The sequence below is a fragment of the Rattus rattus genome, chromosome 13, assembly GCF_011064425.1.
Source record: "Rattus rattus isolate New Zealand chromosome 13, Rrattus_CSIRO_v1, whole genome shotgun sequence".
NCBI lineage: Eukaryota > Metazoa > Chordata > Mammalia > Rodentia > Muridae > Rattus > Rattus rattus.
The window spans coordinates 26,958,524-26,973,778 of NC_046166.1; the positions used below are offsets into that span (position 1 = coordinate 26,958,524).

The window sequence follows — 15,255 nt, forward strand, 5'->3', positions numbered from 1 at the left end:
AAATGAAAAAAATAACCACAAAATACAGTCAATGCTAGGTTGCACTGACATCTCTGCTAATGTCAGTAATCCAGAATTCTTCAATTTAGTCTCTGGCATATTTTTTTTGAATAAGAGCAGAAAATTCTTTGCCAACATATCACAAAAATGGTCCCCAGGCCACTAATATTTGTCTCCCCTGAAACCTCTTGAGCTGAGCTATTATAATCTACATTATTCTTAGCACCCCTGTCTCTCCTGGTCCTACTGCTATGGCCTATTAAGGCCCACTTAAAATGTTACACAACTTTCCTAATCTGAAGTCCACAGCAATACCACACTCTGGTTCCCACTTCTGTCTTGGCTACTGTTTGATTGTTGCAAAGAGACATCATGACCATAGCAACTTTTATAAAAAGAAAGCATTTAATTGGCATGTGTTTGCAGTTTCAGAGGTTTAGGCCACTGTCATGATGTTGAGGAGCATGGTGGCACTCAGGCACACATGGCGTTGGAGATGTAGCTGAGGGTCCTACATCAGATTCACAGGCAGCGGAAAGGAGAGAGACTCTGGACTTGCCATGGGCTTTTGAAACCTCCAAGCCCATTCCCCACTGACATACTTCATATAACAAGGCTATACTTCCCAATTCTTTCAAATACTGCCACTCCCTGTGAGCCAGTATTCAGCATATGGGGGCCACTCTCATTCAAACCTTCACAGCCTCTCTCCTCTTCAACAAACTCCTATGAGATCGCAGTGCCTACCAACAAAATATCCAAAACTAAACCCGCAGATAACTTTCCTCCACTCAAATGGAGCCACGGCTCACATGAGGCACCGCACTCCAACTGCACATGAACAGTATGAGTGCTTAAAAAGTTGTGATGGTCCCAAAAACTTGGGGTCTAGCATCAGGTTAGTTATGTTTGAGTATTAGCTCTGACTTCTTAAAGGGTAAGAACCAGTCTGTCTAACATCTCTATGCATCTTTTATAAAGTTATCTATTTAGACCCCCCCACATCAACAACAATCACACATTCACATTTCCTGTTGCCTGAAATGACTTCTTTAACAAATTTTTGGGAACAGAACTTTCTGAGTGGTCACAACATGATACATTTTTTAAAGCATGAAATGTCATTCAAAGTATTTCCATTTTAACAAATTTTTGGGGAATAGAACTATTATGAAAGGACAATATTTCACAAAAAGATCTTTGTAAAAATTTTATTTTGAACATGATACATTTTTTAAATTTTGCAATATAAAAATTTAATATGTCTAAGGTCCTGTCATTGAATTCAAATTATTTGACCTATACCAATTATTCTAGTGACAAATAAAAGATATTAAAGTGAGATTTGTTGAAGGACTATTTTTACAACTTTTTATATTCACTCAAAACTGATCATATATTATATTAAAGGGCTTTATAATTATTTATCATTCAATATATTCTGAAAGATGTTTTGTAGTACTTACATTAAAATTATTTTACTAATTTTCAAGTTAACTTCACTTATCTTATTTTTGTAAAACAATTTGTTAAAAGTTTTTTTCTTTAGTAATAAGGAAATGCAAATCAAAAAACTTTAGTAGAATAATATCAAATTTCAGGGACAGCAGAAATTTTGTCCATTTTGGTGGGATGAGAAAAATTTGGAAATATGGAGGTTCCTAATTTTGAGGACAGTTATACCTGATCTTGGGCATACCCAAAAATGCCTCAACATACAACAAAGACACATCCATTATGTTATTGAGCCTTATTTATACTATGGAAAGAACCCAACTTATATTCAGGAATGGATAAAACTGTGGTACATCTACAAATGGAAATGTTCAGCTATCAAAAAACAATGACTTTAGTGAAATTATTGGATGGGTGAAAAATATCATCCTGAGTGAGGTAACCCAACACAGCCACCAAACTAGATAAGTGGATGAAGCTAAATGCTCAAATTACCCTAAATGCACAGTTGAAACTCAGGAACCAAAATGGATGCTTCAGATTCTTTAAAAGAGAAACAAGAATACCCTTGGCAGGGAATAGGGAGGCAATGTTTAGAACAGAGGCAGAATATTCAGCCTGCCCACATGTGGCCCCATACAATGCCAGCCACCAAACTAGATAAGATGGAGAACGGGACCAGGTTGACAGGAAGGAATCTTAGAAAGCCAGAATACAGCAAAGACTTGGGAAGAATGATTGAACCATATGAACAACAATGTTTAAGGAATCTTAGAAAGGACTGAAAAAAAACCAACCAGAGCTTCCAGGACTCAGCCACTACCCAAAGACTATACATGGACTGACCCTGGGCTCCAACCTCATAGGTAGCAATGAATAGCCTAGTAAGAGCACCAGTGGAAGGGGAAGCCCTTGGTCCTGCTAAGACTGAACCCCAGTGAACATGATTGTTGGGGAGGGTGGTAATGGGGTAGGATAGGAAGGGGAACACCCATAGAAAAGGGGAGGGGGAGGATTAGGGGGATGTTGGCCTGGAAACAACTGGGAAAGGGAATAGCAATTGAAATGTAAATAAGAAATACCCAAGTTAATAAAGATGGAAAAAAAGAAAATACTTAAATAATGTATTTTAAAACTCACAACTACAAGTATAAGAGCTCAATAAATATTCACTGAAGAAATAAAAAAAATTATCATTCTCTTTTATATCATTAAACTTTTACTTTAAGTACACAATAATAAAACTTTCACACATACATCATTATTTTAAACTGGTGAACCCTTAAGTAACAGTTGAATAAACGTTTTCCTGAAATTTTTATTTTCTACAACTCAGGGAAGATGTGTGTGTGTGTGCGTGTGTGTGCGTGTGTGTGTGTGTGTGTGTGTGTGTTGTACCTATATGTACCATATTATATACTATTTGATATATACCCATATACTAATAAGATATATTATTTATATGCTAATGATATGACAACATTACTTTGATTCTATACTGACACACAGACAACACAGTCCTCAAACTTACTTTTACTTGTTGGCTGACAAAGTTTATGGAAAAGGCCTTTTACAAGAAAACTGACGAACACGAGATTAGAAGGTTCATGGTAATGTAGATGTGTGACAAGGCCAGCAAACCCTGTAGGATTACCTTCTTGATCTATATGTCCCTAAAGAACAAAGATAATTTGTTAGCTTGGCTCAACTCACAGAACTAATAACAAGTCAATGACTCATTGTCAGTTTAAAATAGTTCATAATAATAGTTATATGCATGACAAGTAACAACAATTCAATGGGGTTAAAACCCAAAATCTAGGGCTGGAGAGATGGCTCAGCAGTGAGGAGCACATTCTGCTCCTCCAGAGGACCTGACTCAGTTTTCCACATCAAGCTTCAGAGTTAGTTGTAAGTCCAGTTTGAGGCTTCTCATATCCCTCTTCTTGTGTCTACAGCGCGCGCGCGCACACACGCACACACACACACACACACACACACATTTTTAAAAAATAGATGTAAAAATCGAAGGTCTGCTGCTTAAAAAAAATCTAGATAATAGCAAATCTATTCCACACAGAGGATGGGGAGGGAGAAAGGCAGGGTCGGTCCATACCTCTTTCACCAGGAACTGCAAAGAATATACAAAGTAAAGCTTTAACATGTCTGTGGCTCGGGGTTGTTTGAAGGATAACAACGAGTGTTTCAGCACTGACAGTGCCTACAAAAAAAAAGCAATTTAATTTAGCAACATTAAGTGAATGAAATGTCTTTAAAAAATAACATAGGCTAAGTTACATATCACATGTTCAAACACACAAACATTATATATCTATATATGTGTGTATATCTATAAATAAATGTGTATGTGTATCTGTGTATATATTTGAATAATAAGATCTATACCTCTAGAGAACAGAGAAACATTGTAAGATCTCCTTTTTACTACTGTACTCCTTCAAATGTTGTCTCCCCCGACTACAATACACAAGACAAAAAGGATGTCCTTAAAGGCTCCTTTTTGTCCCCCTGTCCCCAACAGTATAGGATATGAATAATACCATGAAGCACAGCAGCAGTACACAAAATCCAATCAGATTTAGTACAATTTCCTTCATTCTACAGCACATTCTCAAACCCAGTATCTATTTCCTTGAACACACAAAAGACCACCATGGCGGTTTGAATGAGAATAGGCTCATGTACTTGGATGCTCACTCCCCAGGGCATGGAACTGCTTTGGAAGGAAGCTTTGAGTTTGTAAAAGCCCAGGACAATCACAGTTAGCTCTCTGTCTCTACCCTGTCATACTGTCTCAAGATGTGAGTTCTCTGCCATTCTCCGGTGCCATGCCTGCCTTCCTGCTGCCCTGCCCCTGCCATGATGGTCATAGACTCTGAAGTCCCCAGTAAACTACTGTCCTTCTATGACTTGCCTTCATCGTGGTCCTATCACGTTGACAGAAAAGTGACTAAGACAAAACTGTCAGTATGAGCATAAAAGACACTCCCATTTCAGAGCTTGCAGTGAGCAAGTTATGAGGGGTGAGTGGTGGGAGGAAGCTAGATATAATATTTTGTATCGGTAATATTCAAGTGCTTCGTTTCAAGTGTCAAGCAGCACGGTGTGTGTGTGTGTGTGTGTGTGTGTGTGTGTGTGTGTGTGTGGTATTCAACTTCTCTCTTAACTACCTGTGAAGTCAGAATAAAGGCCAAGATTCTTAGCCTCACTCAAATGCAAACCTGTCTGCCTTAGATTGGAGTTTCTAGAATACAGGAAGAAGCTCAGCTGTCCTTTGGTAAAACACACACACACAACCACACACACACACACACACACACACACACACACACACACACAAAACAAGAAAGAACTATTTTATTGGTCATTTTGTACATACATGTGTGTTGGACGGAGGGAGTACTAGAGGCAAAAGAAAGGTGTGAGCTCACCACCTGCTTGACAATGGGTTATGGAGGAAACCAAAGTTACCTCTACTACCACACCCTTCTCCATGTGTGCTGGAATCAGAGGAGCAACAGTTGGAAAATAATAAAGAACCAAGGGAGTGTTGGGGAGAGGAACTGTGTTCACTGTGTCCATGGGCCTTATCATTAACGCCATACTAGCATGAGGCATTCATATTTTCACTGTTACCACAAAATACCTGAGCAGAGCAACTTAAATGAGGAGCAATTTATTTTTGGCACATGGTTTTAAAAGTGGATGCCTGGTTTGGTCTCAGTGGGAGAGGATACGCTTAATCCTGTTCTGGCTGGATGTTCTGGGGTAGGGTGGTACCCAAAGGGGGCTTACCCTTCTCTGAGAAGGAGGGAGCGGGTAATGGGAGGAGAGATTGGAGGCTGTGATTGGGATGTAAAGTGAAAAAATAAACTAATGAAGAAAAAAAGTAGTTTCAATGCATAGCTTGCTTTGCTCCATTATGCTGGGTCTGCAGTGATGAGGCTGCTCCCCTCACAGCAAGACTGCATTAAACGTTTCCTCTTATTCTATCAAGAACCTCTGCATACTGGATGATGCCACCTGAATTTCAGAACATTACTGTTCTGCATGCTAATTTTCTCTGGGGAGGGCTCCTTGGATGCTCTCAGAAGTAAAATATAATCAGAATCTATGAGAGGGCTCCTAAAGAACAGAGTCGATCCAGACACAGTGGCACATGCTTATAATCCAAGCATACTCAGGAGGTGGAAGCAAGAGAATCAGGAGTTCAAATCTGAAGTGAGTTCAAAGCCAGCTTAGACTACATGAGACCCTTCCACAAACAATGACAATAAAATAAATAGAATTGACAATATAAAGATCTAAATTAGTAATCCAAAAGTCAAATGTTATGTTCTCTCATAATAAAAAAGTAATTGAGGAAAAAGGGAAATAGGACTTCATATATATGTATATATATACACATATGTATATATATATACATATGTATATATAATATATAATGACTTACTGAAAAAGAACCTGAATAAAATGAGGCCATTGACAAACATATAATCTAAGAGCTTTGTAGTCCAAAAACTACTTGAACATAGTTAGGAAAAGGTTGCATATATTCTCCACATTGGCCCCATTGTACGTACAATTCAGTAGTGAAGAACATGTGTAACCGACTCACTGTAAAAACAACTGCAGAGGGGTTGGGGATTTAGCTCAGTGGTAGAGCACTTGCCTAGCAAGCGCAAGGCCCTGGGTTCTGTCCCCAGCTCCGAAAAAAAAGAAAAAAAAAAAACAAAAAACAAAAAAACCAACTGCAGAGCCAGACAGAGCCGTATCATCCAAAGCAGCTAAGTAGTCATGTATAAATTACTTTTCAGGAAGTAGAGCTTGGGGAAAGAATAAGCCAAAACAGAAGACTCGCATTACTATGTAGGCAGGAAGAAAACAGACAAATTAGCCGTGTGAGGAAGGAGACTAGCCTGATGGCCACAGCTAGGAGATATTAGCCGTGTGAGGAAGGAGACTAGCCTGATGGCCACAGCTAGGAGATGGACCACATGTCCTCTAGGACACACCCAACCCTAAGGGCTAAGACGTAGCCAAAGCAGCACAAGAGATGCTTTCTCTTAGTGAGTCTCTAGATTTAAAGACGTATGTGTGTGGCAGTCAAAGAGAGTGTTTACGATGGGAAGGAGACCAACCAGTGGTAGGAAATTGAGATATACAACAGACAAATGGAGAGAGTATGTAGTCAAAGCACATGATACACACAGTCATGAAATACCATGATAAAAAGAATACATAGTTTAGAAAGCACGGTCTGACGAGATTATGTCCACGCTTAAAAGTGGGCGCAAGCAAGCACAGACTTCACGTCAGACTTTTCAAAATTACCAAGGCACGGAAAATGAACCCTCTCCAATAATTGTCTGAAAAATAATACGGGGTCAGAGAGATTGCTCAGTGGGTAAAGGGCTTAGAGATGAGCGTTCAATCTCTTGAATCCAGGTGAAAGCCATGAGCCTCTGAACTCCACGAGGGCTCTCGGACATCTGTGTGACAGTTACATGTATACACACAATCATACATATACTATAAAAATAAGTAAAATAAAATATTTTATAATAAGTAAATGAATGAAATAAAATATTCTGTAATATTAAACTTATTAAATTAATAATATGTCTTATTAGAAGATGTTCTTAAGAACCGAAAAACAGGCCAATATGGTGGCTCAGTAGGTAAAGGCACTTGTGTCCAAGATGTACAACCAGTTAGATATCCAGGACCAGGGGACCCAGAAGGAAAGAGGAAAACAGGTTCCTTCCTGCAAATTGTCCTCTGCTTGTTCTCTGGCCTGCCACATCTGTGCCTTGACATGCACACACACACACACACACACACACACACACACACACACGAGGGGAGAAGAAGAGGAGGAGGGAGGGAAGGGAGGGAGGGAAGGAGGGAGGGAGGGAGGGAGGGAAAGAAGACATTTTAAAAAACACAAAAATGAAGAAACTTTCCAAAACAACGCTTTGCAAAACCAGCAGACCCATTGGGAATATTCAGGAATTCTTAGTCCCATAAGCAGTCTCTGACTAAACTGGTTATAATAATTCATACACAGAATTAAGAAGTACAGTTCCTGCTGTGGCCTGAATGTGGTCCCTAGATCATGATGAAATCTACTCTCTGTGCTGGCTACATATTGAGAGCTGGGACTTAGGAAGTAAATGAAAATCAGAGGAAGTCTTAAGATTAGAGGGCTCCCATGTTGAAATCCTCATGATTTTTCTAGAGTAACAGAACAGGGGCTGGGGAGAGGGGAGCAAACAGGCCTGCATGCTTCCTGTTTAGTATGTAATATGTTGTGACTTGGGATACTTCAAACAAAATGAATTTCAGTAGATGCCACCCTTCAGCATCAAACCCCCAGAATCATGAACTAAAACAGACCTCTCTTCATAATTCACTCCACCTGTGGTATTGTTTCAGCCAACAGAAAACGAGCACACGTCCTTTAGCAGTGCCTTGCGACTAAAGTGGAAATCAAATCATCTAATTGTGAGTTTCCAATTCACAGTCTCAGACTCTGTTACCTGACCCTAAAGCATCAAGACAATGTTCTGATTATATTTTGATGTCCACTGCCTTATAAAATGTGCGATCATGACTTTGAAAAATGTCTGTAAATCAAGAACAACAAAATAATAATCATCAGGGACCATTCGGTAGAACCAGGCATGGGATCTTTTGTTTTGTTTTCTTTTCTTTTTCAGTTTTCTATATTTCCTAAACATTCCAAATGAATTGGAATTTTGTCTTATAAAAAATCTGTTACTTTACACTTATCAAAAAAGAATCTTTCTTGCTTCTGAACAGCAGAAACAGATCATAGCTGGAGTCCTTCGGTACAACGTAATGGTGTCTATCATACATGAAGAGACTGACCACGTGAGCGAACCTTTGTGCCCACCCGGTCATAAACTTTGTCTGATCATGGAAACAAACAGAATTTGTCACTCTGCTCCCCAGCTTCCCCCACTCCCCTCTAGAGAATGCTGAAGGCATGGAAAGCCAAATAAAAGCACAGCCGAGCTGATTTCAGCCAGGCCAGCAGTGAAGACAGAGGCCCAAGCAGGGGACACAGAACCTTTGCCTTGCCATCCTCTAGGTCATCTGCCTTGGTAGCCAGCAGCATGAGTCTTAGGATGAGTGTGATACTGAGAGGAAACTGTCCTCTCAGCTCAGGAACTTTGGATTTTATGAGTTTTCCTATTTTGGGCAGTGGAATATCAAAGAAGTAGACGTCACCCAGCGGGTCTTGCCCTCGTCTTCCGGCCCGACCAGACATCTGGAAATATACAGAATCATGTTGTGAGAATCACCTGAGTATTTTTTCTACGAGCGTGTAAAGAGATTAAGCCTTTTACATTCCTTTTGAGCCAAGTATGCTGCTTATGGAGGTTAACTATGAATAACCCATTTTAAACCTGAGAAACTCATCAAATCTGAAGCAGAGCTATTTTACATAATATATCTGTCATCCCATGCATCATAAATCATACCATATATTTGTATAATGCTGTACAGAACTGTACCTATTTATAAGATTATATATCTAATACAATGGATATATCATACACTGTATAATAGATATAATTGCTACTTCCTGGCAATTGCTTGATACGATAGTCTATGATATATAATATGTGCTCTAACATTATATAACAGTATATGATAATGTATTGTTAACAATAATATTACACACACATACATACATATATATACATATATATTATGTTATATATAATTTGAATGTTAGGGGATATCTCTAAATTTCAGGCTGCCAGTAGAAATATTGACAGAACATTTCTGAGAAGGTAAACTGTATGCAGACAAACTTTGCTGTCTGCAGAACAGAAGAGAACAGGAGAAGCCAAAGCAAGCAAAATGCTTTCCTATTGAAGAACAAGACTTTGTAGTGAAAGAAAATGCATGGGGAGCTGAGGAAGCCCTGAGGGAAATAAACAAAGTCCTATGTGAATATATACCATTGATGTGGGAACAGATATGTCAAAGATACTCAATGCCTCAGCCCCGTGGGAATGGCAAAGCTCCCTTTATTCCATAAGAGGGATTGAAAATCCTTCTTTGGGTTTATGTTTGGATGTTGATAGTGTGTCAGAAATGGTCTACTCTAGCTTTCTCCTTCCAGACAGTTATGCCTGTAGACTGCTTTCCTAAAGAGACTGTTCCTAAGGAGATCAGTTAAAGCTGCCTGCTCATTCAGCTATATGCAATAACCCTATTTCCCTGTTCAACTATATATAATAAACACATTGTGCTTCCAAGTCATACAGCTTCGCCATCAAAAAAGGCAAGTCTACCTGAGCCCAGCTCTTCTGTGTGTCTGTGTATCTGTCCTTTCTTACTACCTTGCTGCCCTAGTTAGGTCAGTCCCTGGAGCTAGTCAAAGTGTGGCAATAATGGGTTGTGTGCAAATTGTAGAGCAACCAGGGAGTGTGGAAGATGGTTTGGAAATAGAGTGTGTATCAAAAGTCCAGAAAAGTATTAAAGAGAGATCTAGACTAGAAAACCCATGCTCAGTTGTCCGGAAAGTAAATGTTTCCCAATCATCTTCAACATGGAACCTCATATAAAAATCACTTTATTTAGTTTGGGATGTTGTTATGTGGTAGAGATGGTCACCCATATTCTGCGGATAGGAGAGGAGATTGGATATCATAGCCAAGATCACACACATACTTGCAACACTCACATAATCTCACAGCCCTGAGATTCCTCAATACCAGACAAGTAGCCTACAGTGTTCTCCAGAAACTGGAGCATGTTAAGAAACTAGTGACAAAGTAACTTTTTTACTATTTCATGGCTATATAGTATTAATATATTGAGTAAGTTAATATATTATAATACCTGTCTAAAATTTAAAGCATCCAGATAGACCGAGTCTTGAGCAAAAACCACAGATTTACAGGGCATGTTGATTCCCAAAGCGAGTGTTCCAGTAGCTGTCACCACCTAAAAAGGAACAAAACAGTGGTTCCTCATGCTAGCATTTTGGTAGAATGCAGGTATTTCCATGTGATTGCTAAAAACTGCATTGAGATACCAATTAAATTACAATGGGCAAACTAGGGAACAAGACACACAGTGTTTCTTCCTATTCTGTAAACACAAACAGCACATTTTCTAATGGAGTCCATTATAATACTAGTTGCTTTGCAAGAAATATATTTAATATATATTGTCACATCTAAAATAATTATCTTTTCCCATCCCCAACTATCTCTCTGCATTTGTACCTCAGTGTCCCTCAATATTGTGGTTTTTTTTAACCTTTCCAACATAGAAGGGCAAGCATCATTTACAGTTATCTCCAGGGTCACATAGAACATCCAGCATGGGATAAGTATCACAGTAAAGATTGTAAGTAGAATATGAGAAGAGAGATTTCTCTGTGAGAGGGCAATAAATCTTTTATAAGCCTACTTCCTGGCAAGTATTTGATCTACCAAAGTTCATTGAGAAATTATATAAATAAAGTGCGTTCTCTTTTCCTGCTGTGAAATAAGAAACAGATAGAATGTGAAGTTCATTCATACCATGTAACGTCTTGTTCATGTCTTCCTGATGTAGTTAACATTTGCTGACTTGTGCTGTCTCTTCATGCTGAGCACTGTTTGTGCTATGGTTTCTGATGATACTCAAAGGTATAAAGTGATGTTTTCTAATTGTTTTGTAACAGAGGCTTACACGTGTCAAAACAAAACACGCTACTTATTAAATGTATTTTTCAAATCCCTTTACCAAGCACACACATTGAAAGAGTAGAAGCTTAGCATGTAGAAAAGGAACAGCCTTAGGTACCTTCCTAAACTGTGCTCGCTGATGAAGCTACATTTCCCTAGTATCTTTCCTAAATCTGTTTAGTTATTCATCTCTTTATTAGTGACTAAGAAGTTCCTGATCAATATTATTTTAGCCAGGCCTCTTTCTCTCTTCTCTCTCTCCCTTGTATTCTCCCCTTCATTTACTCTATGCCACACAAAATTTAAAATGGATAATTTGTAGAAGTCAGGATCAGTGTTTAAGTATTAGTCAAGATTCAGATTAAGTTAATAATGATCTAAAGGCCTTCTGTATACTTGTCTGGATCATTGTCATGAGCCTCCCTAGGATGTATTGAAAGGATGTGGATTGAAACTTATTTATGTCCACCTTCCTCTTGTCCCTCATCAGTAACAGGAGAAACATCAGTAGCTATTGCCATACCTACAAGCCCTGCTGGGATAAGCTGAAGCCCCAAGGAGGCAGATATTTGTGCTCTTATTTTGGCTACCAGGTTAGAAAAGGATCTGACCCAAACCTGTATATAAATCTCCCCCAATTACAGCAAGACTCCATCAACCAACCTTCCACATGATAACTAAAAAGTAAGACACAGCGCTGAGACCAGCATGGAGATACTTTCCCAATTAAGTGATACAGGGCATATGCAAAAACATCACAGTCAGAAAACCAAATCTAAAGTCCAAGAGACATAGCTACATGAGAAAAAATATAAAGGGGTAGCTGTATTTCCTTGTTTCATTAATATTCTGCTTTGTATAATCACATTCTCAACTTTTACAATGAAAAATTGACCCACCCTGATGAATCCTTTCCTAAAGAGAATTTCGACCAACTGTTTTTCTTTGGCAGTCATGAAGTTGTGATGATAGCCAATGCCCCTTCTTGCCAACTTCTTCAGCGTGTCACCTTTTCTTTCATATTTCACCCGCTTAAACACCATCTGCAATGCCTAAAAGAAATCAAAGATTTACAGTATTGCTTCTCAGATTCTAAAACAACCCAACATTTAATGAAAACAGTAGACATATTATATAATAACTTGCCCAAATTATGTAACCATTGGGCCTTTCTTCTATACAACAACAACACTTTGCAGTAACAACAGTCACCATAAGAAAAATATTCCAGGTCTTGGCATGGACCAACCCAGTCTCACCTCGGTTCTGGGACTGAAAATTTGCCAAAGTAGTAGACCAAAACTCCAAGGGAAGTATAAGAGGGGTCCACTCCCACCTGAATAAGATCAAATGACTATGGAATTTTTCTAAAGGTTCCCCCAAAAGTAAAGCAAAACCTTTATAGAATAAGGTCACACAATGCCTCTTCCACTGATGACTTTTTAAATAACCATGTCTCAAGCACCAATCCCTGACACTATTAATGATACTCTGTTCTGCTTGCAGGCAACAGCTTGCATGGCGGACTTCTGAGAGGCTCCACCCAGCAGCTGACTCAGACAGATGCAGACACCCACAGCCTAACAGTGGTTGGAGCTTGGGGACTCTTATGGAAGAATGGGAGGAAGGATGGCAAACCTCAGAGGGGATAGGAACTCCACAGAAAGACCAACAGAGTCAACTAGACAGGACTCTTGGGGCTCTCAGAGTCTGAACCACCAACCAAAGAATATATATGGGCTAGACCTAGGCCTCCATGCATGTATGTAGCAGATATGCAGGTTAATCTTCATGTGTATCCTGAACACATGGGTTGGGGGGTAATCCCAAAAGCTGTTGCCTGTATAGAAGATATGTTTTTCTAGCCAGGCTGCCTTGCTTGGCCTCAGTGGGAGAGGATGAGTCTAAGCTCCCAGATATTTAATGTGCCAGGATGGGGGACTACCCATGGGACCCCCATCTGCTCAGAGGAGAGGGGAGGGGGAAAGAATTTTGGGAAGAGTTAATGGGGAGGAGGTAATAAGCAGGATGTAAAGTGAATAAATTTTTTTTTAAAAAAAAATACCCATATCCTAAGGAGGAAACCCAGTTGTGTCCAGTGTTATAATATATATAAAGATCAATACCCAGAGAGAAGGGAGAAGCTTAAGTCTCTAAAAGTAAAAAGCTATACCTAGTTATTTTGATTATATAGCTTCTATAAGACAGAATATCAAGGATCGATTGAAACAATGGTGTATACACTTGGTCGTGAAAATAAATTATGAAGCTAACAAATTCATGATACAATGAACACATGTAAATGTGTGTGTGTGTGTGTACACGTGTGCATGCGCACACAGGTGCACGCGTGTGCCATTGCTGTTATTGAAAGTGGTTGTGCTGTCAAGTATGTCATTTATAAACAATAGCTCAAAGGGCAAAAAGTTTAAAGATAACGGGGCAAACCAATTTTAGATATTTTAGCAATACTTTGAAAATTTTTAGCTGAAATATAGAAAGACTCTAGTTTTAAGAAATGCTGTGAGGATCTAAATATATTGTTTTACAGGGATCTAAGTTTTCAATGGGGTATAAGACACTAAAGTATAGAATTCTGACTACAATATACAGACTTTTATACATGACATAATGCAAAAACAGACATGGTTTAGAACCCAAGACACAAATCAACCAACAAGTTCTATGCCTATCCTTCCTGAGTGTAGATTATAAGGTCTTTGAGAGCAGTATGAAGCACAGTGTACTTCCTGATACATTTCCAGGTCACAAGGACTTCCTGTCAAGATTGCATGCGATGTAGCCAACACTGCCTGCCTAGGAGAGACTTTTCTGATGATCAACACACTCTCCAGGAGCAGTGGTCCCTCCTAGGTACTGACCTCTTCGTCTATTGCCTTCTGATCAGCATATGTGCAGTCCTTGGGAATCTCTAGATTCTTCTCCAGACTCTTCAGGAGGTAATTGTGTTCAGCTTCATACATAATGCTTTGATCCAATCTTCTGGAAGATTTCTGACCCTTTTCATCTCTATAAAAATACAGTTTTAGGAAATCAATATTTGTATCCAACCCCTACAGGAAGCCCATACTAAGTCCTGCTTATCAACCAGAATCACAGTTTTGAGCATTTGTATTACCATGACCACAATGTGCTTGCTTCAGCCTCTGGAGACCATCCCTCCATAATGGATCACTCAAGATAAATTCATTATGAATGTGATTTTTTTTCCTCCACTCATTTCCTTTCCCCAGATGAGCCTTCCTTCCTCTTGCTAACGTGGCAATAGTTTTCTCTCCTTTAACCTGTCTGACTCTCAATTTGGAGGTAATGTGTTCTTCCCAGTCTGCTTTGCCAGTTCAGGCCATTCTCCTTCCTCCTTGAGGTGGACACTGGAGCTGCTCTAAAAGTTCCCCAAAGGTGCTTAGCTGTGCTATTCTCTAGAGAATTAGCCTCAGTTGATGGAAGCTCTTCTGAAAGATTGCCTGCTGTGAAGCATAACCATCAGCTGGGAAGGGATGGGAACCCTCTGGAGCTCTCAAAGGAAACAAGTTCAGTCTTTCTTCTAGTAGAAGCTACATCTTAATTGTGCTTTCCTGTCTCCCTCCTGTTCTTCCTCATGAGTTCCTTATGAACACAGCCCTTCATAAAGGCATGTACAGCCCTTCTCAGCATGTGCTACGAGGGAATCTAGCCTAGGACAGACCTCCATAAACCGGCTGACACCCTTAAATAATCCTATTCCCCTGGACCTGTGAATTCACCGGGTGTTTGCATTCGCTAGGGTCATGTACACTTCCTTCACAGTCTTTGTCTCTTAAATATGTAAATAAGACATATCTGAATATAAGAAGATGAGGTTTCTTGCATTCTTACCATAGTGTAGTATATATCATACACCCAGAGTGTACCACCTCCAGCTAGCATTTAACAAGGAGGAAACGGCATGACTATTTAAAGGCCCAGCCATATGGTTTCAAAACATCTGCTAAAGTATTTACAAGGAAATATAGGTTACTGTCTAGCTCTAATTTTAAACTATTAAATAAAATAACTGTGT

The 15,255-nt window shown here is 39.3% G+C and overlaps 1 protein-coding gene across 1 annotated transcript in view; it reads right to left on the reverse strand.

Annotated features, from left to right (window-relative positions):
- The window catches only part of LOC116914230 (probable ATP-dependent RNA helicase DDX60), a 159,955-nt gene that overhangs the window by 12,066 nt on the left and 132,634 nt on the right, over positions 1-15,255 (reverse strand). The window contains exons 27-32 of the mRNA XM_032918425.1: positions 14,078-14,225; positions 12,095-12,247; positions 10,360-10,464; positions 8,573-8,773; positions 3,572-3,676; positions 2,987-3,128 (exon numbers count right to left, since the gene is read on the reverse strand). Coding sequence (XP_032774316.1) covers positions 2,987-3,128; positions 3,572-3,676; positions 8,573-8,773; positions 10,360-10,464; positions 12,095-12,247; positions 14,078-14,225 — 854 coding nt within the window. The remainder of the gene's footprint in view (positions 1-2,986; positions 3,129-3,571; positions 3,677-8,572; positions 8,774-10,359; positions 10,465-12,094; positions 12,248-14,077; positions 14,226-15,255) is intronic.